This window comes from Amphiprion ocellaris, chromosome 1 (genome assembly GCF_022539595.1).
Source record: "Amphiprion ocellaris isolate individual 3 ecotype Okinawa chromosome 1, ASM2253959v1, whole genome shotgun sequence".
Lineage (NCBI taxonomy): Eukaryota > Metazoa > Chordata > Actinopteri > Pomacentridae > Amphiprion > Amphiprion ocellaris.
Genome location: NC_072766.1, coordinates 26,253,497 through 26,276,981, shown reverse-complemented (window position 1 = coordinate 26,276,981; position 23,485 = coordinate 26,253,497). Strand labels below are relative to the sequence as shown.

The window sequence follows — 23,485 nt, the reverse complement described above, 5'->3', positions numbered from 1 at the left end:
AGACTGGACTGTAGTTAACTGTGAGCCCAGGAATCAGCTGTTTACATTAAACATGTGCCTGAGTTTAATCTTCTCCTCTCTGTGCAACACTTCCCCTACCTCGAATATTTCACGCTCAACATTCAATTCATGTAAGAAAGCAGAGTGGCAAAGCTACAGCTAATCATTATTTTATCTTTTAGTAGCCTTCCTTGATTGACAGCATGCAGCTTCCGTAACTCAAGCATGCATATCTGAATTTGAAAAAAATGAAGCTATAATGAATTCAGGAGGAAGCAGAGAGGCAGACCACATGAGTTAGACAGGAGCGATATTGGTGACTTTAAAAATTGCACACTCGCAACTCTGATTCAGAGTTGGAGGCGGTTGAACCACCAGCCATTGCTATTGATTTATTGACTGTCCATTTAGAACAGAGTATCAGCCTCCAGCTGAGCTGTGGAGTTGCTGTTATGAAATGGAACCTTGTGAATTATGGTTGTGTACAGTATAGATGGACTCTCGCAGGTTGCCGTGACGTTAACCTACACTTTAGTTCTTCAAACTCGTAAACTCATGGGTCATGAACGATTGTCGTGGGAATTATAATAATCCCCTCATCACCCTTTCTTAACTCGCACAGTTCTATACTAATGATGGCCTCAGGCATATATCTTGTGAGAGCTTCTTACCTCTAATCTAATAATCCTAATCTCATCTGTAAATCCATCTTCATCAAAAAAAGATCTTCATCTTTTCTCTAATGCCAATTCTGACATTAGATTTTGTAGAGCTAAAATGTTGTAAAATGTGTGAGATTTTTCTCAACCTTTTATCCCTATTAAACACATTTCCGCATTTCAACAACAGAAGTGCAACAAAACAGATGACTCTCTAATTTTCTTCTGATTTCAATGAAATAACCACATTACATCCCCTGCAGCTACAATTAGCACAATGACTCCCTTATGGCTTTACATAGCCACAGCAGCTGGTCATGAAATTTTATTTTTTTTTATTTTTATTTTTTTTAAGATTTCCATGCATCTACCCTCTTTGCCCCTCATTATGACACAGTCTGAGAATCTCCCATGATTTTTTCCCTATAAAACTAAACGGCTTCAGCCGCAGCCACCTAGGGAATACAGCACAACATGAACCCCCTTCCCCATCTTAACACTTTCATCTGGAATGTAATTAGCGCAGCAGCAAGAAGCTTAGCACTGCGCCCTGCTCTCAGCCCCAACCAAGGTAACTCTAGGCAGCCCCTAATCCTCAGAGCCTAATGGGATTAGCTCTGGAGGGAAGGGAACCCATGTCACACACACAAATACATTCAGAATCCATCCTTCTCCTAAGCTGTCTCACTATCCATCTCTCTCCCTCTCTCTGCGCCATTCTCCCTATCAGTCTAATAGGATTAGACCAAAATTGGCCATTTCTTCAAAATCACATCTGGTCCACTCAATGTCATCACATCGATGATTATAGGATGGAAATAAGAAGCTTTAAATTATGACTTATTCAGTGTACAAGTGTACTACAGTGATCATCTCTGTGAAGGGTCTAATTCTAAACTGGGTCTAATTTTGCATTTGGTTTCTGTGGAGTGTTTTGGCCAGTTGTCAAAATTCCAAAATATTAAAATAGAGTTGGCTCTTCTGACGTTACATGAAGTGAGTGAGAAAATCACGTGATAGTGGGAGGTTGTATATGATGAAAGAGAATAAAAATTTCAGTCTCTGTTAAACAATGATCTTTGTGATTTGGTGTGAATGTTTGATAAGTGGCACCTGAGTTGGTCTTTTTATGTTTAGACTACTTTGTTACATAATCAAGAAACAAAGATGTAATGATAGTGAAAATTCTAGTAACAGGGTCAATTTTTGGCTTCAGTTTTTCCCTCTTATAACCAGTCGTTCTCGTTTGCTCACTGAAGTTCAGCTGTAATGTTGTTTTAATATATTTCTATTCTCAAAAGACTTATTCACCATTACTGAGCAGTATCTGACCTGTATTCAACCAAGGTCTGGGGTGGAACTGCAATTGACCTAGCCACCGATTCCAATTGAAATAACTTAACTGCTTTGGTCTAAATGGAATATAACTGGAAAATGTAACAAGCGCTCTGAGAGAGGAGTCAACATGTGATGTGTCCTTGGCCAGCTATTGTGTTGTGGCAGCATAGATTGTGTATGTGACATGCACTACAGGCTGCTAACCCAAAGCTCCAATTCCAACTTGATGACCAGAAAATGACAGACACACACAGATGTGCAAATACAAAACCGCACACAGCAGCAACAGTACAGAACCATTCCAAATCACAGCTCCGTCTCAGATCCCATCAGGCTGATGCTCTTGATCGAAAGCCTGGCCACAGAGACCCTGAGGTGGGTTAGCGCTCTGCCAACAGCTGGATCCTTTCCAGCACCCCCATGTCTTACTCATGGAGACCCATCGGGTCTCATCACTCATCAGACAGACTCCCCCGCAAACAAGTGCCAATACACATGTATGCACGCGCGCGCACACACACACACACACACACACACACACACACACACACACACACACACACACACACACACACACACACACACACAGAGAGAGAGACTAATCAAAGAGATCAGGCAAAGTGAAACTCGATCTGCAGAAAACATGTAAATCAAATTTGCTTCAATATGATGTGCAGCTTGGATGTGTGAGCGTGGGTGAATGTGGTAGGATGTGTGTACCTAATCCAGGTCATGAGCTCCACAGTGTCTGGATCGTAAAACTCCCTCAGTTCTGATAGCTCCTCCATCACCTTAGGCCAGAACTATAAGGAAGAAGACAGATATAAGCGATGGAAAACTCTCTTAGTGTTCATGAGGGCCATAAATATGAGTGTCAAACTTACTAGTATATTCTAAATAACGTCTCATTACTGCGCTGAATATAACAGTGTATATGGCAGTCATTTAGAATCTTCTAACGGCAAAATAAACAAAAGAGAAGCAATCCTTCCAGCAGCCTGTTATAATCCAATTGCTGGTCATCATTTTCTTTCTTCCATTTATGCATATTCCTTTCCTCGTCTCGTTCTACACAGTTTATCCAAGCTGACTTGACTCAGTAATGAGACCACCAATACAGCAATGAGCATAAACCACCAAGAAAATGGCATACCTTATAATACAGGCAACCGATCATCACCAATGGAACGGCATATCTAACAAGCCTTAACTGCAAAATGAGAGAAGGAAAACAACTATAATTAAATGAAATAACAGGATATAACTGTATCAGAGGAAGAAAAAGTAAGAGTCAGACAGAGATATACAAAAAAATAAAATAAAATGAAGACAAACACCGAATGAGATAACACAGAGATAACAGACAGATAGAGCAGCTTTCCCTCAAAGTATAATTTATTTGATCTCTGCTGGTGTCATGTTATGACCACACTGACACCTAGTGGGCCCTAGTGGTAATGTTGTCACCCACTCAGAGCAGAGGCTGTGGCTGAGGCAGAGGCAGCATTATGGTCCAATTTCATATCTAACCAGCAAATAGGATATAAAATCGGACAAATACGACATCTTTCAAGAGTATCTCAGAAAGATCTCCTAAAGTTAAGGCTCAATCTTGCTGTGATTTGAGACTGATGATAGACAAAATGTTCACCATCACTAGAAATGGGCATAAAAACTAAACACTTTAAGGATACAAAGAGAAAACCCACATGGTTCTCATTTTCTGTGACTAATCCACAAGAACAGTATGATAGAGCATAAGTTACTCTGATTTAAGGATGTCTTTATGTAAAGACAGTTTGCCGACATGCAGGCTCCACGTGTGCACAGCACAATGAGCCAAGAACAGAAGAAAAAACACTGAAGGGGAGGACTTGGTTGCAAAACAGAAACACATCAGTTGCATGGAAATGTTTCGGCTACCGCAAGGATGAACACAGGTAGTTCTGTCGGCAGTGTCTTCCAATTGTTTCTACTGATTATTTAAATGAGAACCACAAAGCTCTGTGTGATAAGTGCAAAGTCAGATCTGAATGCCAGCCAACGCAAAAACTATTGGGGATGTCTCTGACAGTGTTCTGGCTGGCTTTAATCAGCCTTTTAAAAGTGATTACTTTCTATGCAGATGCACTCCCCTACAGAATCATCCTAATCATTCCAGAATGATTAATTCTTTCCAAATAGAGTTATTCAAGTCATCCGAGGAAAATTCCTGTATTTTATTCATATCACAAAATATCATAATTTCATTTTGTCCCAATATCGTGCAGCACTAATTAGCATTAACTGGAAGTGATGTATTTGGGCAACAACAGCAAAACAATGAGTGAAGAGAAGCTAAGTTCTGTAGAGCTTTGGATGATTGCAATCAGAGGATTTTAGTCATGGATAATAGAAAAAAATATTGATTAGAGCAGTAAATGTGGAACACAACCCATAATGCTCTGTGTGGTTGAATGTAGTTTTTAGCCTCAACAATGACATAAGAAAGAAAACAGTCTAGCAGATGTCTACAGCTGGAAGTGCAGTTGTGAGCTCATACCAGAACTTTAGTGTTGCAGCGGAGAGCGTTCAGAAGCAGAGTCCACAGCTCAGTCCCACACACACCATAGGCTGCAACTGCACACATGTGGCCAGTCCATATGTACTTCATTCTAGGTAGAAAGAAGAGGAGAGAGGTAATATCAAGTCATGTTGTAATCTCATCTGCAGCAAAGTGTCTAAATAGAAAACCTACATTTCTATTCTTCTGAGAGAAAGGAAACTCTCTATTATGAAAGGACTTAAAGATTTTACAGGTTTGCAGGTTAAAATGAAACTCTTCAATTTTGATTCTTGGGCTTTAGATTGTTCCCTCAAGCCAGTAAAGCACATTAAATTCAAACGAGACGACCAAATTGTTTTTAGTTTAGTGAAAGACACTGTGGTTGAACTTCATTTAGCGCTTAAAACACTGCATTATTTTCTTTAGAATTCTCATCCAAAGAATTCTAAAGCAAAGCATCTAAACAAATGAGAAAAAGATTAAACAGAAAGGACTGAACAGAGGGAAGGCAGGGAATGAAATGAGCTGAAAAATTGTTGACAGGTAGAGATGGAGCTGTGAGAGAGGGAGGGATAAAGAAGTGCAGCCTCACTGAAATAAATCTCAATACGTTTTTAATGCAAAGGAGCTGTCTGACAGAAACAAATGGCTTTCTGCACTTTTGGCCTTTCGCTCTTAATCAGCATTTTAGAGAAAGTGCTGAAATCAAACGCGTCAGTTTCTGCCCTACCTGACTTGTGCTGTGTGAGAAGCTTTCCGATTTTTTTCTCCCTTTCTGGGAATTCAATCAGTATTTTAAATTCCTGACTGTACTAGGAATGCGCTGTATGGATTAAATCCGCTGAATAGCACATTCCATTCCTGCTTCTGTCCACCACATATGCTCAATTTGCAACATTTCTACGCACAGAATAACTCAGAATATCAGAATATTCCCTTTTTCTTTGCGATCAAGTAATTGCAGGTTTCTGTTAACACTTAAAAAAGGGAGTTTAAAAAGGAAGGTAAGGGCACTTATACTTTCATTATAATAATCACAGCCAAAATGGCAGCCTTGGTTTGCAGCTTGAAATGTTTTCAGTCCTGTAAATGTACTAATGATGCCAACAATAAATACCACTTTGTTTGAATTCGTGTCTGGTAGGGTTGTTGTGCTTGAGATTACAGGATAAACAGGAACACAACTGCTCGCCACTACAGAGCTACTAATAAAGAAAAGTGCAACTGCAATAATGTGTACCACTTAGTGTGACATGCACATTTTTCAAAGGTGATGCAACTATCTTGAACCAACTATTAACATTGTATAGTTTTGGGAAAACCCAAAATTGAAAGCAGCAAAGTTATTACTATTTTATGTAAATAAAAACATAAGAAAGTGGGCTGAGAAAGGACACATGTAAAACAAGAAAAGTACTCAGAGGGCACAGTCCTCCGCCAAGGCTGCTCAGTCATATCATTTCCGACGGCGGAAATCTTGAAAAAATTTGTGGCAGAACTCACGGCACCACAGAATGTGGCCATTTAAAATAGATGTTCCCACAAACAAAATGACCTTGCACTGAGCACAGTAATCGCCAGCAGGCAGCTGACTTAGTGTTCACTTGTAGTCATAGTTACAGTGACACTGTGCCGCTATCTCACAATGACACAGAAATCCTTCACAAATCCATGGATCCAGACTCTTAGCTGCATCACTACCCAAATCTAATCACTTGGTCTTTGTGTCATTTCTGATCTCCCCTGAAAATTTCATCCAAATCCGTTAGTCCGCTAACGGCTACAGAAGTAGCACAGATTTGGCATTTTAACTTTATATGGGAGCCAATGTGATCTTCTGAGTGAATAAATTATCATGCAGCCATCTACAATTTCAGTGCCCTCTGAAGTAATAACAGTAAAGAGACTGATGTTTTTGCTACTTGCATTTAAATTTGAAATCCAAAATTTCACTGTACTGTTGACATACTTTTGGTCTTACCATATATATAAATTGGGAATATCTAAATAAAAATAGATACATATTATTTGTGGAGCAAAGTTTGAACAATCTTCCCAATCAACAGTCAGTCCCAATCAATAATCAATTAATTGTTATTTTGTTGTTATTATTGTTGGTAGGAAATGAAGTACAGTGACCATTTTTCCATGTGCTTGTAAAAGCTATTTTAACAGAGTATGTTGCAAGACGAGAAAAAAATGTCAGTTGTATAAAAAACCAACCTCTCAAAGGAAATGAAAACATAGACGATGCAGAGCTTAATGCCAGTCAGATGATACAGCTTCACAGTTACACTTCCGGTACTACCAATTAAAGAGAAAATTTGTCAAGAGCCAGCCTGTCGCAGCAGCAGCAAAACCTGCCAGCTCAGCAGGCCAAAACATTGTGGAAATTAAGAACAAGTGGCTAGATATGAAAGTGCACTACAAGGAAGATGTTTCTGTTCAGTGATAAAGCCTAAGTGCCAGCACTGGTGTCTGGCCTCTCATCTCACTGCCAGAGTCTGGCACCTGTAACCAAAGACACACTCAGCGGCGGCCCTTTTCCACAGTGGGAACCTGCCAACGGATGATGCAGTTAGGTGAAACGGAGAAATAGGCTATTGCTTTTGTGAGAGGGAAAAAAAATGTTTTCTACAAAACAGGAGAGGAAGAAGTGGAAATTGAGGTTTTTATCATCTGCTTCTAAAATAAGCAGTTGTACAAATACTCTGACCTTATATCTGCTGAAATACAATTGCAGGTCTGCAAATAAACTAGAGAAGAGATCTTGCAAGCTGATACAAAAAAAGTGCAATCAGTACAAGAAAAACTCAAAATTTATTTAAAACAATCTTTTTCACGTTAAACTCAAAGGCACAGAATGTCCCAACAACATGCTTCTTCTACCTGGAACAGGCTTCCTCAGTCTTTTCAGATAAAGGTATTTGCTGTGGGTTAAAACCTTTTGCACATAATAGCATTCCCACCTGAGAATTACAGCGAGTGTGGAGAAAAAAGCAAAATACAATTGAGTCCAACAGATAACTGTTGCTTTTGGAGCTTCCTATTCCAACTGACACTCAAATATTCGTACACGAGTCTGAGTTTCCACAGAGGTACACTGTCAAGGTTTTGTGTGGCTTTGCTTTTTTTAATTAAATTTGTGTAGGAAAATACAAGTTTGTACCATGTGATCAAATGTTACACTGACTTCATAAAAAATTTTATAAAGTCATCATGCTGCAAATCACTTCTTTACAAAAAACTGCTCAAACTTCTCAACTAAAGCATAATGTCAATATAAGGCAGACTGCGAGCCAACAGCCTACTTAAGCCGTTTTTGTAAATAAATATATTTCAATCCAACTTAAGACCCCAATGTTGATGGACCACAGCAATAACAGTGATGAATGCGGTACACAGGCATAAACAAGGGCTTTAAATAAGTTTGACATTATTTTTACCGCATTATTATTACCTTTTTAGCGGCTCCAAAACATGAAAGGATATATTGCTGCCTTTTCATTAGTTAACACAGAGACTCCAAAAAATAATAATTTAATTCACCATGCTGTTGAAAGGCAACAGATTGCTCTCTTAAGGTGGAATGTTTTTTGTTTTTTTTTTTTTTTTTGCACATATGAGTTGATGGCATGAATCAGTCCCACATACAACTCTTTTAGTTGTTATTGGCTCTCTTGCTTGATGTATGCCTTAGTGATGATTGGATTTTCTACTTCTTAAAAATGTACATGAATTTCCACTAAACAAACTGTGAATGTTGCATTTACGCACTTGGACAAAAATGTGGTGGAGCGTCTGGTGCACTCTGGCAGATGTGTATCTATGATAAGTATACTTTTCAACCAACTAAGCAACTCCCTTGAGCGTTTCATGAGCAAACTACCTGCTAGCTACAGCTAGTTAGCTTATATTTAGTCATCTACAGCTGTTTGTATAGCTGCAACTATCGATTATTTTAGTAATGGACTATTCTATCGACTATTCTGGCAATTAATCGAGTAATCGGATTCTGTGCTTGGCATGTGAGTCGTAGCATCAAAAGCAGAAGTGAGTGTGCTGTGCAGCAGAAACAACCGTCCTGGTGGAACATGGGTGGACATCTGCAGTGTATTGTATATATATATAGTATAGTACAGGTGTATTGTACATATTTAGTATAGTACAGGGGTATTGTACATATATAGTATATTGCAGGGGTATTTAATTAAAACTCAAAACCATGGAAACTCGACATGTATTTAGTTGGTGATGTAGAAATCACATAAATACATTTTTATTATAATCCGCTTAAGCTGCTGGTACTGCAGCTGATAGAACACAAATAAGAAAACTGATTAGTTTATTAGTATTTATTACAGAGAATATTCAATCAGTCAGACTAGTGTCACTTTGATTTGGCCACAAATTAAAGTGATTTCCTTCATTATGAAACAGTGTCAGACCTACATGCATTTCAATATAATATCATGTTTGAATATATGAAGTATGATAGTTTTGTTGTGCGGTTGTCTGTTACAAATAACTAGCTGCATTGATTGGTAAAATAAAAAGATTACGCACGTTTAACAGTTTTCTACCAGTATGTCTTCCATAATTTTTGGTCGCAGCACTTTCTACCGTCATACATTGTTCTCCATTAAAACAACCTGTTTGCTATCGGTTCATTTTGTGCGGAAAACGAGTCAAAGGATGCGTTAAATGCTCCTGTTTTTGTAGATGAGTTTGAAGCAGAAAACCTGAGTTAACTCTGTTAACTCTGACTGAGGTTTTAGTTTTTGTCTAGCCAACTCACAAGTCAAAGAAAGCCTGACTACATCAATTCCTCTGATCTGAAAAATGCCTTAAAAACGAGAAAAGTTGTGCTGGTGAAAATAGAAGCGTCCCGTCAAATTTAAAATCCTCTTATAATTTATTGATTATAGGTCTGGGTCCACTTTGGACGAAGTCTGGGTCCAGACTTGGACCGCAGTCCGCCAGTTAGTGACCTGGGGTCTAGCATGTAGTGAATTAAACAAAGCCTCGATTCAGAGAATTTTGCCTCGAGGAATGTTAGCAATCAAATTACTCAAATACCTCGAGGAATCGTTTCAGCCCTAGCTGTTTGTGCTAGAAACAAAAGCAAAATCAATGGTGGACGTGCCCATTGTGTGCTTGTTTTGCCACCTGTTGCACCAACAACTACAAACATCGATGCAAATGACTCTAAAATTTTAGGTTGTACAAAGTAGTATTAATTACCAGTTCATCAGCGGAATTGAGTCTGTCTGATTCTGCTGTGAGTGGTGTCACTATCAGAGAGACTAAGGCACAGTTTGATGGTGCTTGGTGTTGAGGGCAGATCAGGACCATTCAGACTCTTGGTGAAACACATGTAAGAGGCCCTTGGATTTTAGCATCCGCTCACAAGTATGCGTAATCAAGTCATCAAGAGGAAAAATAAGGCTGAAGAACCCCTGTGTGAAAACGTGACTACTTGGGAACGTGTGTGACTCCAAGCATCTGATGATGCTACACTAGCGAGCACATGAGCTCACCTCATAGTGCTGAAAGCCAGGAGGCCATAGAAGAGTGTGTGCAACAGATTATAAGCCACATCTGGACGGAAAGCCACCGGCCGGCCATCTCCAGCTCCTTTCCTCTCTTCCGCTGAACTTCCTTTAGGTCTGCTGAAAAACAAAAAAGACAGACAAAAGACAACAGAGATACATAAAACATTACACCAGACGCTTGAGAAGAGAGGCAGAAGGGGTGGTGGGTGGAATTGATATTATTCAGATTATTCAGATTTCAGTAGCTGTTATTCAGATTTCATTAGCAGTTTGCACACAAGTGGACATGAAATGATGCACGCCCACAACTGTTTCTGTCTGCAAGAGTCAGCACACAGACAAATAAAGAGAGGCCTGAGGGCAATGATGTCACTCCCACGATTTGGCCTCCTGCACCGAATCAGACGGACATTGGCTTCCATTTGAATACAAATCCAATCTGGTGCTTCCTTCTACGTGATGTGGGGTAAACTGGATTAAATTAATTCCTGAATTGGCAAATAGCCCTTTGTTCTGTGAGGTTAGTATTCCAGCCTTCAAACAGCAGAGGGTGAGTTGATATGCTAATGTGATTAGTTCAATGCAGCCCCTCACCTTGCACCACAGGCAAATGAAGCATTGAGAGGCAGCTGATAGAATATTCTGTTTTCCAGAGCATGAAGCAACAATTGGAGCAGAGACACAGGGACAGTGACTAATACTGCGACTGGGTTCCTGCCACCTGATAACCATCCTGATGTCCTTTTCAAAGCTGAACCTCCTTTTATTCTCTGCAAGGACTAAAACTCTCCATTCATTCACACTTCACTAACTCAACCAACGTCCCCTAATAAGGATGCACACTAGTCTGTTTATCAAAACCTCATTTGAAGATTAAGGATTTGTTAATTAATTCTTGAAAGCAATGTCTGAACTGTCTCTGTGCCTTTTATACTGCTGGTTGCTGGAAATTGTGATAAAAAGTTGCAGTTTGTGTTTGTGTTAGGGATACAAGATGATACCGGTATCCTCGCTGATATTAGTAGATGTAGGCTTTACCTTTAAATATCAGCATCAGTCCAAAACAAACATGCAAATAATACCTGTCAGGTTATAAATTTACAGTACTATTTAAGAAAATTTACATAAGAAAAAATATGGCATGTTTTAAGGTAAAAAGCTTTCTAATTTTGTGCAGCAAATGTGTACCTTTGAAAGAAGAGTAGGCATATTAATGACTTAATTCTACAACAGAAGATACCAAATGTTGTCTGGAGTCAAGGGAGGTAAGAGAGAATCTATTTACTGGATATCTGAAAAAAATCCAACATCATGGTAGGGTATCATTTGTATTTTAACAATTCTGATTCTGCTTAATTCAGCTTTTAACGATGCTTAATTCAGATATCTTGAGGGGCAGGGGGATTTACAACAGTAAAACCTGCTTTTACATTGATGTAAAAATAATAATAATTTAATGATAAACTGCATCATGGTGTAACATTTTTCTGAATTAGTAGTGAATACCATTACTTTTAATACCATACTACATTTTCCTGATTACAGATTGCATTTCTTGGTTACGTCCCAATCTCCCACAAATTTCTTAAGAAAGTCTTGTTCCATCATTTCGACGTACGGCATTTGCGACGTTAAAACTAATTTTGCGCAGGAATTAATTAGCGAGCCGAGCAGACGGATATATCGTCATGCGGCGCTATATGAGGAAGACGGCTTTGTTTACATTTGCCGGTTGTATGCCACATTGGATTGTGCTACGTTCGCTTTCTTTCGTTTGTGTTGTTTTTTTGGAAACTTTTGGTCCTTCATTATGGCTCCCAAGCATAAGTCAGACTCTTCTGAGTGTTTTTATGTCCTAGATTGTGATTTTACCATTGTGTTAGCATCGGTGAGTGACTTAGGTACGTATGTACATATGTGAGTTCTGACTTGCGGCAAAAATCACATTATGTCACGCCATAGGAATGGAATTCTGGCCTAAGTTGAGACCCCCTGTATATTTTGATATTTTAATTTTAAGTAACAGCTTCAGTGCATTTACTTGAGTAAAACAATCTGTGTACTTCCTCCACCACTGCCAATTTGTGTCTAAAAAGTTTTTAAAAAGTTCATAATTCTATGAAATCATGTATTTACTGTGTTTTAACAAGTGGGGTTAGCACACTCACAGCATGAGTAAAAAGCTATATGGGTAGTAAAGTTACTTTAGTCAACTCTCATGTGCCTCAATAAGCAGAATAATTATTGAAATGTAATGTGTGTTGTCCATGTCCAATGTCATGTTACTACAGCATCTTTCTCCATTCTCCACAGCAGAGTTATATGAAACACACCCATCCACCACTAATGCTACCAGCTGAACCATCGAGTTAGATAAAGTAATCATAACTGGAGCAGCCGTGTTCTCTTTCCTGGTTTCTTGAATGTTTAAGTTTTACTTCACCTTTTTCAGTTTATTGGTAGCAGAGTCCAATCTTGTCCTTGTAAAGCATTTTGTAGCAGCAAGTGCTAAATTAAGGTGACTGTTACAAGAAATAGAGTTAGTCTCAACTAATTGAAACAAATGCATTAAGAGACAGTACACTGTTCATTTCCCTGCATGAGAAAAATTGGTTCAAGAAGCGATAAGTAGAATAGTAGAAATTACACAAGTTGGAACCTGTTCTCAACGGCCAACCTTAAACAATGTGCATCCCTAATTTGTTAGAATTTGATGAAACTGCATGTTAGCTCCCAATTAATTCAAAACAGGTATTTTTTATTACAGGCACAAATTCCTACATTTACTGCATGTGGTGTGATAAACAACCAGAATTTCTACCCTACAAAGTAGCGAACAGACAGGATATCTGTCTGTTCCTCACCTTCAAATGTAATAACTAGAATCATAATCAATACAAATGTACAAGAAATGTACCAGAACCCAACAAACATCACCTTTACTGTAGGTGGGTATATCAGTGGTTCATATAAGGTCAAAAAAGATCCCACACAGAATGAACATCTACTCAGCTACATTTAACCTAAAATGTTTTGACCTCTCTGCATCCCCTGTGCAGAAATTCACCGCTTCCAGCATCGATCATCCTTCAGTATTTTCACTCCATGTTGTCTCTGTAGAGTATGATATTATCTTTGCACTATTTCATAATATGTAAATTTCCTCATTGCCTCCTTTGTAAACTCCCTACACTCTGTCAGTTTTAACCATCTTCCAGATTCTATTTCTTTTTCCTGATCCAGCTGCCAGGAAAGATTAATATTACACCAATAACTGCTCATAAACTTTTACGAAGTTTAATCTTTCTTGACTGAGTGAGGAGCAGCAACAGGCAACTACTCTTTACTACATATTTAATAATAATTAATCAATAACTGTAAATGTATACAAATGTGTACATAACACTCCAATTTATTTCTTTCCCACTTCGTTTCTACAGTCAAGACATATAGGTTGTGTCAATTATATTTTGTTTTTCAGTTTTTTCCCCTTATTACTCCATCAAGGAATGGTGAAGTTATGTGACGATCGACGTACGTTTGTCCGTCTATTTGTCTGCAACATTACTCAAAAACGGATTAACGAATTTGGATGAAATTTTCAGGGAAGGTCAGAAATGACACAAGAACCAACTAATTAGATTTTGGCAGTGATGCGGCTTATAGTCTGGATCCAATGGATTTGTTAAAGATTTCTGTATCATTGCAAGACAGCGGCACAGCGTCACTGCAACTATGACTACAAGTGAACGCATGCTTGCGATCCTACTACAAATCCTCCACTGTGGACTTATCGTGACTTATCCGTCGGAAATGATACAAGGAACAACTGATTAAATTGTGGGGGTGTTTCTGTGGGGGTGTTTCAGTTCCCGTCGCCCCCTACATATTTAGGTCACGTGATTCTGCATCCGTACACAATGTACACATGCATAACACACGCCTGTGCTCAGTGCAAGGTAATTTTGTTTGCGGGTACATCTATATTAAATGGCCACATTCTGTAGTGCCATGATTTCTTGTTGCTTTTCTTGTTACACTTAAGTATTCATTTAAGGAGTCACTTACCATTAGGTTCCATTTTCAAAATTTTTCTATAGGTAGACTAAATAAGATTTTTTTATCATATACTCTGTCTTTATTACCATATACTCACAGCCACAGCAACTGCTTCAGTCATCACCTACCTCAACTTCTGCAGTGCTGCCATAGCCAGCATGCCGCTGAGCAGCAGTAGAGTGATAATGTAGGGGTAAAGCAGCAGGGTACCAGCCAGGCGTTCCAGTGTGTCCAGGGGCAGCAAGCCAAAGGCCTCCTCACACAGATACAAACTGGCATCAAAATCCCTGCAGGAGGAGCAGTGAAATGAACAAGGACAGAGGGGGAGGAGGTGGACAACGGTGGAGAATGAGAACAAAAGAAAGGGTAAGATGGACATAGAGGATGACACAAGGAGGAGAGACTGAGCTTACTGTATAGCACTTGAAACTCCTAATATACACTGTATGTACTTTGTGTAGTTATGTTGGATTCAGATTCTGTAATTTAGTAAAAGGACAATACAACAATGTAAAAATCCCCTGACACATCAGGCAGTGCCTTGGTCAAGGTAGAGCTAGTCACGAGAGAAATCTGAGAGCAGAGGGTTCCTGCTACACAAATTTGTATTATTTTTATTATTTTGATTTTGGATTTCTTTGTTCAGTAAAAAATAAATGTACCTTATAGAGGCTCAGTTATTTTAATTCATGTATATATGAAATGTGATTTTAAAAAATAATGTATTTTAGGGGTCAAGCAAGAATGCTAACTGACTGGTATATTTTTAACAATGCATTTTGTCATCTTAACCTGTCAGTAAATTTCTGAAAATATCACATAAATAAATATTAGTAGACTAACAAGACAATTTACCCCTGAGATGTAGTGGAGTAGAAGTAGAAGGCTGCATAAAATGGAAAACTCAAGTAAAGTGCAAGTACCTCTGCCCACACAAATGTACAAAGTAAATGAACCTGCCAACTTTTACCTACTAGCATAAATGTGGAAGAACACTGCCTGATCATTTTAAGTCAGCTTTGAGGCACAAATAAACTCAAGCTGTAGGCTTCCAATCACATACATTTAAACCAAGATAGGTTCGTCATACATGATTGAAGAAGAACAGGTAGGGTTTCAGAGTGTTGTTGTTACTCAGTGGGGACTAGAGGCTTCTCTGTACTCAACTGCCTCATAGCGCAATGCAAGGGAGTGCATTTACTGGGTGGGACGCATGTGAGGCTTAAACTGCAGCATCTACTGACAGTCTGCCTATGAGGCGTTTAGGAAACATTTCAGAAAACAACCTGGGTTACACTCTCCCTGTCTAAACAGCATGAGTGTCGGATGCACATTGGTCACACCATCCACCCACCACCACAAGCAAATTCTCTGCCTGTGGGAATCACTGAGATATGATTAAACGGCCACCATTATGGATTGCATTTAATGAAAAGAGTGGCTAGGAACAGAGCTACTGCTATCGCAGCATCAATGTCATGAATTAAAACGTTTAAAAATTTCATCTTGTGCTGTGAAATGTGCATGGCTGGCAGAGCAGCATCTATTTTTGTCGCATTCCAGAGAACAAGTCGAAGCAATGAGGGGTCAGATATGATAACATAATTTCCTACTGCTTATAATATAGCCGAAGAAGAGCTGCCTTTTACTAAGTAAGTCTAAGATCATCCAATTGAAAAAGTGCAAAAGATAAACATTTATCTGTACCTTTAACCCAGTTTGTGTTCCTTATGTAAAGTAATTATCAATGCGTATGGGGGAAAAGGTAGCCTTAGCATGCATTATTCAAGGTTTGGTAGAAAAAAATTTGGATGCACTTAAACCATGAGCTGGTATTCCTGAATAAACAAAGTCAGGTGAATGCCTCTCCTGTGGAACCAGCTCCCAGTTTGGGTTCAGGAGGCAGACACCCTCTATATTTTTAAGACCAGGCTTAAAACCTTCCTTTTTGACAAATCTTATAGTTAGAGCTGAGGGGTCACACGAGTAACCACCCCCCCAAAGCAAAGAAAACTAAGGAGATTTCGGAAACTACTAAAATCAGGTTAAGAACCGGCCAACACATTATTAAAACCTGGGAGGATAGTAGTAAACCATCATCTTCGAGGAACAAATGTGGTCAGTCATGTGGTCTGATGAGTCCAGATTTACTCTGTTCCAAAGTGATGGGTGCATCACAGTAAGAAGAGAGGAGGATGAAGTGATGCACTCATGATGGCTAGTGCCTACTGTACAAGCCTGTGGAGGTTAGGGTTATGATCTGGGGTTGCTGCAGTTAGTCAGGAAGACTTTGCGCAACAGTGCGACTCTTCCATCATCATCGGCAGAAAATGAATGCAACTCTGAACAGAAATAAATGCTGTGACATTGCAGAAACTTAACAAAACAATGCCACGTGTGAACTTGTGCCATTTTCAAAGCTAAAGGTGGCCCAATGAAATATTAGAGTGTGCGACTTTTTTTTGGACGGGCAGTGTATTTTCAATCAGGCTGGCTGAAAGATGGGACACAACTGTGGACTCTTAAGAATTGTATTTATTATTGCAATATAGCACATCTGTTTAGTTAAGGTGCAAGTTTTGAACATTACATTAGAAACACTAAAAACAGTCACGCAGTGAGTAACCGATCTGAGGACTGAGACATCAGAAATGTGGTGCAGGAAACAAGTTAGGGAGAAGAATAAGCCTAAGCAAGTTTGGGGAACAGGAACAGAGGGAGAGGGAGAGATAGAGCGTAGAGTAAGCATTACATTTTCCACAGCCTCTTGAATAATTGAAGGGCCAGTTGTCTGGCACTGGGTTGTAAGCTGTGTTATCTGCCATCCTGGAGCAGCTATCCAGTGGCTGAGCTGCTCAACACACACGCACACACACAAAGTATCCGATCGATGGGAGGTGTGCTGGCGTGATCCCGCCATCTATTATTCACATTCACTAACACTCCAGGTGTTACAACACTGGTGCTTAGTGAATAATACAGTCACTCTGGATCAACTCAGGAGTTATGTACAGATGTGCCCTGTGCACACACTGTATATATGCACTGCTGTGTGGGAGCATGTCCTTGTGTGAAAATATTGTGTTACGAGAGCAGTGCGGGACTGTGTTCAATACCGTGTGAAGTGTCTGAATATGTAAGTGTGTGTGTGTGTGTGTGTGTGTGTGTGTGTGTGTGTGTGTGTGTGTGTGTGTGTGTGTGTTCATACCTTGTCGGCCCCAAGGCAAACTTCGACTTGATGAATTTAAAGATGTGTTCGTCTGATCTGAGCTGAAGTGCTTTCTGTACACACACATACAAAAATATAGATATGGTCATCACGTCAGGGCTAAAGATCAGCTTTTTGAAATGCATAAGCAACTATAAACCAAGCTGAGATCAGATGGTGAGGTCACATCACTGAATGTAGATGCATGAGGAGAAGAAGAGAGCTGCAGTAGAGGGAGACTGGTTAAACAGGGAAAGATAAAGAGTAAAAAGGAGGACAAGAAGAGGAGAAAGGCAGAAGATAAAAGAGAAAACAGAAAGGAAGCCAGAGGATGGAAAGAGTGAAAAGAAAGGAAGGATGGGATCAAGAGAAGCACCTTTGCCAGGTAGTTGATGGTGAAGGCGAGGAGAAGAACCATGGCGCTGTGGAGGAGCATTTTGCCCAGGCGAACCAGCAGGCTTCCCGTCTTCAGACCAGACTGCAACAAGATGCTGGTCAATACATTGTTTCAGTTTCATTACTAGTTTTACATTTGGAGATGTGTGGAAAGTAGACATACACACTACCAGTCGAAAGTTTGGACACATCTTCTCATTCAGTGCTTTTTATTTGTTTGTATTATTTTCTACATTGTAGATTAATACTGAAGATTAACACTGTTTTGTTTACAACATAATTCCATATGTATTATTTTACAGTTTTGATGTCTTCAATATTAATCTATAATGTATAAAATAATCAAATGAAAACCATGGAATGAGAAAGCGTGTCCAAATTTGACTGGTAGTGCACATCTTCACATAGACACTAAGTGTTAGGGTCAAGCTCCTCTATTACCCCTTAATGTAGGGTTCATTTTTCTGACCCGAGTACATTCTATAGCATTTCCATCGGGCAGACTGAGACATTCATTGCAATCATCTGTCACCTTTTCAAAGGAGAGAATTAACAAATGTACAAAATATATTTTGTCATTTCTGAAATTTTACAATTACTTACAGATGTCAGAACTGCTTTTATTCCAAATGAATTAGTAATTCTCAGTGTAGACTGTATCTAAATCATATTTATAATGTCTAACCTTGTACACAGCCCACTGTAACTTCTCAAAGAGTAACACCTACCAACCTCTAGAGCAAGAGTTTGACTTTAACATCTGCGATCATGTGTGGGTCCGTGAAATGTAAACTATGTCATCTCTCCAAATTTACAGCTTTTATTTAACGTTTCCAAGTTTGTAACAACCATAAAACACAGTAAGAATAGATTTCCACCTTATGAGATCTTTAACTAACTCTTGGGAACTCTGGGTGGATGTATTTTATTCACTGTTGTATCACTGAATGCTGATGGACGGTACAAAAACTAAAGGCCAATCCATGCTGTCTATGCGTGCATGCACGTGCAGTTTAGAATTTGTGACAGCACAGACCGTCTGTGCGCCAAGACAACAAATGGTGCTTACAACAAATGCTTGTTATAAGGAGACTCTGTACCAGGAGATTATCTGTCATTCACTCCTTTATAATTCATCATTAAAAGAGCTGTAACTGAAGCAGTCAGTGCCACACTCTGGAGGAGCTTTGATTTATACCTACATGCTTTCCGTCGACAGTGCCTAAACACAGTGGGAAGTTCTAAATTCTCTAGAAATCCTGTGTTAAGTCTGCCCACTGTGCTCAACACACCTCAGGAATAATCACATTGACACAGTGCTACAGCCTAATCTGTAACCAGCTGCTATATCCTGTAAAAAGTGCAGAGTTACAGCCTTTCAGAAGCATCCACAGGAGCTCCTGTATGTATTTCTGTGCTCAATATGAGGTTTAATGCAATCGTCTGTGTAGCAGACCAACAGGTACCTACTGTACTATAAATAACCATATACAGTGCACTATCCACTTTTCAAGTCCACATCAGTCACGTGGAAACAATGAATAAGCCATAATTCTTCATCATCAGTATGCTGCTGCTGCTACCATCAAAACCTCCATCATCGAAGGTATGTGTTTGACGTTTAAGGGTATCTGCATATGAAGTGCCAACACTGTCGGCCAGGGTTAAAACAATATCCATTATTTGGAAGTCAATCTCCAAGTCAAGCCCAACTTTTCTTCATGGAGAAGAAAATACTAGCTTTTAGTAACAGCATAATATGTTGTCAAAACCATACAAGCCTCAAAAAATAGACAAGTAGCAGAGGATACAGGTTGCTGCGTTTAGCTGAAAGACTCCTTAAACTGATGGAAAGTGACTGGATTTTTTGACATGAGCCTATTCGTCTTGCTGAACTATCAAACACACTGCCTTCTTGCAATACTGAAGTGATGTCACAGAGTGAAGCTCCTCAAAAAATATTTTTGCCCGACTATAGGCACCAGCTGGCACCATACCCAGACCAGAAATTCAAGTTCATTCTTATTTCATCTTTTTAATGATTTATGACATTTTAAATTTGTTAAAATGCACTAAAGACGTGTTTGAGTTCTTTCTACTTCAATCCATGGTTGCATTGTTTCCATAAATGTGCAGAATTTTTTACTGCAGTGCACAAAGAGCATACATACAAAAAATGTGACAGAAGACACCCAGAAATTGCTCATTTGGGGTTCAGAGGGTTGATGGTTTGCATTCCCAAATCCTGCTGTTTTTGGATCTTAAACATTCAGCATTATCGCATGTACCCATCACACACACACACACACACACACACACACACACACACACACACACACACACACACACACACACACACACACACACAAACACACATGCACACTAACCTGGCAGTGTCTGACGAAGAGCGCAGCTACAATGAAGCTCAGGACCAGTGATCCCAGGATCATAGAGTTACAGAACTGGAGGAGCCACACACTCAAAAGGCCGCTCACTTGAACCAGGTACAGAGTGGTCACCTGGACAAAGACACACACACAGGTGTTACACAGGGCCTGGTGCGTGGCTCTGACACAATGACATTTGTTTTAATCACAAGTAAAACTGAACAATTTATTATTTGATGTCAGTTAACTATGTGTTCCAATCTTTGCCAAAATCTCCTCCTTAATCTGAAAAAATGACTAATTCAACATCAGAGCAAATAAAAGAGATAAGAGCACAATCATCTGTATAGCAATATAGCACATGGGTTAAGTGTCAAAATACAGCTTTTTTCAAATTTGAGTGAATTGATAGTCTATGTATGGTTGTCATGACATTCAAAAGCTTAGCATAGCAGAGTCTCAAAGAAGTCAAGTTTGCCATTTCCTGATCAATTTAAGTTCCTCTCTTGATATGTTGATGTGCTTTTGCTTGATTTAAATAGACCTGACTTCTACTTCATGCAAATTCAGTGCAGCAAACGGAGGTCTGGCATCTCGCGAAACTTTGGACAAACGTGTAAACTAGCCGTCATTGAATTAAAACGAGGACAGATTCAGCAACTACACAGCTTATTTCTCATCTCAAATGTTTTCAGAATTTTTTTCACTAAACTGCTTTCATAGAAAAAGAGAAGGTTTGCGACCAAGCAGTTGTGTTGATCTGACCCATCTACCAGACTGAAGCTCGTGCGCTGTCATGTGACCACCTAGTAGCCCACTAGTGACCGCCCACCAAGTGGCCAATCTCTAGATGCAGCACGGTTACATGTGAGAAAAACGGATCCTGTGGACACATACCAATAGTCTTGCATAGTGAGATGCATTTCTACAGCACTTTGTAGAATGGTCTGACTGCACCTCATTATCATTCTGCTATAGTGGGCAGGGTGTTTGTATTTCTTTAAACCAGTTACAGTTGTGTTGGGCAGTGCTAAGCCCTGAATGCAACGACAGTGTCCCTAAAAAAACATGTTGGAGGGAACTTGTTTTGGTTAAACTCTTCCCAAGCAGTTTCCAAATCTTAGACAAAATTTGCCATTTTTGTAGCATGTAGGTTGCTGCTCAAAGGTAGCTGTTGTGTTCCACACCAAAGGGGACTTTGAAAATGGTAACATGGAAACAGTGGAAAGAAGCATGTGAAACACGCAGCAAAAAAGGCACACTTATACCTGTAGTCTACCTTAACCCCAATCGGTTATCTGTGCCAACTCCACAGTTTGAGGATACAATATCTATTAAATATGGAGAGCTGGATATGCTGCTGCCACTCAACCTTGCTATGAGTATCTCCCAGTGGTCACTTGTGGTTCTGCAGCAAAAACATTACTTGCACCCCAACAAGACTTTCTCCCATAGACCACCAGCAAAAAAAAAAAAAAAAAAAAAAAAAAAAAAAGATTTGTGAAACTGTTGACAGGACACTTAGAATTGAAACACAATGGGGGCACACAGAATGGGTGCCACTTTGACTTGAGTCCAGTATCCAGTCATTATAATACATACATGAAGCTGGCACAGTCAATATCTGGTCCTTCTCATAGCCATACCTGTGTAGTTGTTAAGAAGTCAGCACAGTCAAGGGTATAAATGATGAAAGCCTGAACAAGTAGAATGAACTGGTTGAACTGCCACGTCAGACAGAAACAGAATGTCGTCACGTACATCAACCACACCATCACCTTCTGAAGAGAGAGAAGACGCAAATAAGCACAGGTGAGATACTTTAACTGGATACTAATGGCACAACACTCTATTTCTTGCATGCTGCTAGCATTTTTAGAGATGGTAAATTATTGAACGGATCGACTAACTGTGTGAAGTCCAGGCCAGGCGGCATGGTGAGGATGGTCAATAGCTTTGATCTGGTATAGGTCTGTGTGTTTACCTGCTGCAAGGCAATGAGCTGAGGCCTGAGGTAGCAGGTGATAGTGGTGACCTGCAGCGCTAAGAAGGGCAATGACCAGTTCTCTCTGAGGGAGATGGTGAACTCTACACGAGTGGTATCCACCCTGGGAGAAAGGACAGAATGAGACAGGAAGTGATGCGCAGAGTAAAAAAAAAAATCAGGTTTTGAAAATTATGTAGTACCAAACTGTCCACCTCACAACATGAAGCAAATTAAAATGACATTTTTATCTGCTTACAACTTCCTGTAGCCTGTGTATTGATGGGGTGAAAAAAAAACCCTGAGGAATAAGATAAGGAGTGAACAGCTGTTTCACTCAAAGTTGGAATATAATTTACTAGAGTGGCTTATTGCAATATTTAAAGGTCATTGAGTTTCAAGTGAAATATGCTTCAAACTATGTAGTTTTTTTTTTTTTTTGGATAATGACAGCTCTTTTTGGAAGTTTTCTGCAGTTTTAAACCTCTGTGGCTCTCTGTTTTACTCTTTAAGATAACGCTAGATAATCCTTCCTTAACCCCTGCACTGTTACAGCAGCAAAGATAACAAAAGCATCCAGCAACAATAACAAAGCAAAATATAATAAATAAGTAAATGAAAAGCAAGATGTAATAAATAAGTAAACAGTGAAACAGTACAGAGTACAGTTTACAGAGGTTAGTGAGGAAATCTTGCCCCTGTATTGATCCGGAAGGACAGTAGAGAAAATGCCAGCAGGGTTTCTGAATGCATTCCAACTTTAGCCCACATCCAAAGACACGTCAGGCAGCGCAAAACTCACACAGCACAAACTCATATTAAAAAACAAAAAGACAATGCAACTGGAAAGTATCTTTTGTCTACTGGACATCGAGTACAACCACAATCTGTTAAATGTAAGACATATATAAATCACTAGCTTTGACCGAACGTTAAATCTGGCTGCCAGCAACATCTGCATATAGTATAACAAGAAAAGCACTCAGAGAGTACAGTACTTTGCCAAGGCTGCTCAGTTGTATCATTTCTGATGGCTGAAATCTTGAAAAAAATTGTGGCACCATAGAATACAGATGTTCCCACAAACAAAATGACCTTGCACTGGCACAGGTGTGTGTTATGCATGTGGACGGACATGTACGGGTACATGTCTGTCCACATGTACGGATACATGTTTACGTCATGTACAGATACCGAATCGCGGGACCTAACCATGTAGCAGGCGGCGAGATTTGATGGGACTCGGAAACACCCCAAGAATCTAGTCAGTTGCTCTTTGTATCATTTCCGATGGATAAATCCCGATAAGTCCGCAGCGGAGGATTTGTAATAGGATTGCAATCATGTGATCGTC

At 39.5% G+C, this 23,485-nt stretch overlaps 1 protein-coding gene across 5 annotated transcripts in view; it reads right to left on the bottom strand.

The window, feature by feature from the left end:
- Window positions 1-23,485, bottom strand: part of dpy19l3 (dpy-19 like C-mannosyltransferase 3) — an 82,777-nt gene that overhangs the window by 25,524 nt on the left and 33,768 nt on the right. For 4 of the 5 annotated variants that reach the window (XM_023283048.3, XM_023283049.3, XM_055011009.1 and 1 more), the window contains 10 exons: window positions 22,132-22,255; window positions 21,794-21,928; window positions 20,148-20,279; window positions 17,741-17,842; window positions 17,365-17,438; window positions 14,285-14,443; window positions 10,083-10,214; window positions 4,540-4,651; window positions 3,151-3,207; window positions 2,718-2,800 (listed from right to left, as the gene is read on the bottom strand). In XM_023283048.3, coding sequence (XP_023138816.1) covers window positions 2,718-2,800; window positions 3,151-3,207; window positions 4,540-4,651; window positions 10,083-10,214; window positions 14,285-14,443; window positions 17,365-17,438; window positions 17,741-17,842; window positions 20,148-20,279; window positions 21,794-21,928; window positions 22,132-22,255 — 1,110 coding nt within the window. The remainder of the gene's footprint in view (window positions 1-2,717; window positions 2,801-3,150; window positions 3,208-4,539; window positions 4,652-10,082; window positions 10,215-14,284; window positions 14,444-17,364; window positions 17,439-17,740; window positions 17,843-20,147; window positions 20,280-21,793; window positions 21,929-22,131; window positions 22,256-23,485) is intronic. The other variant, XM_035954138.2, reaches the window with a different exon arrangement.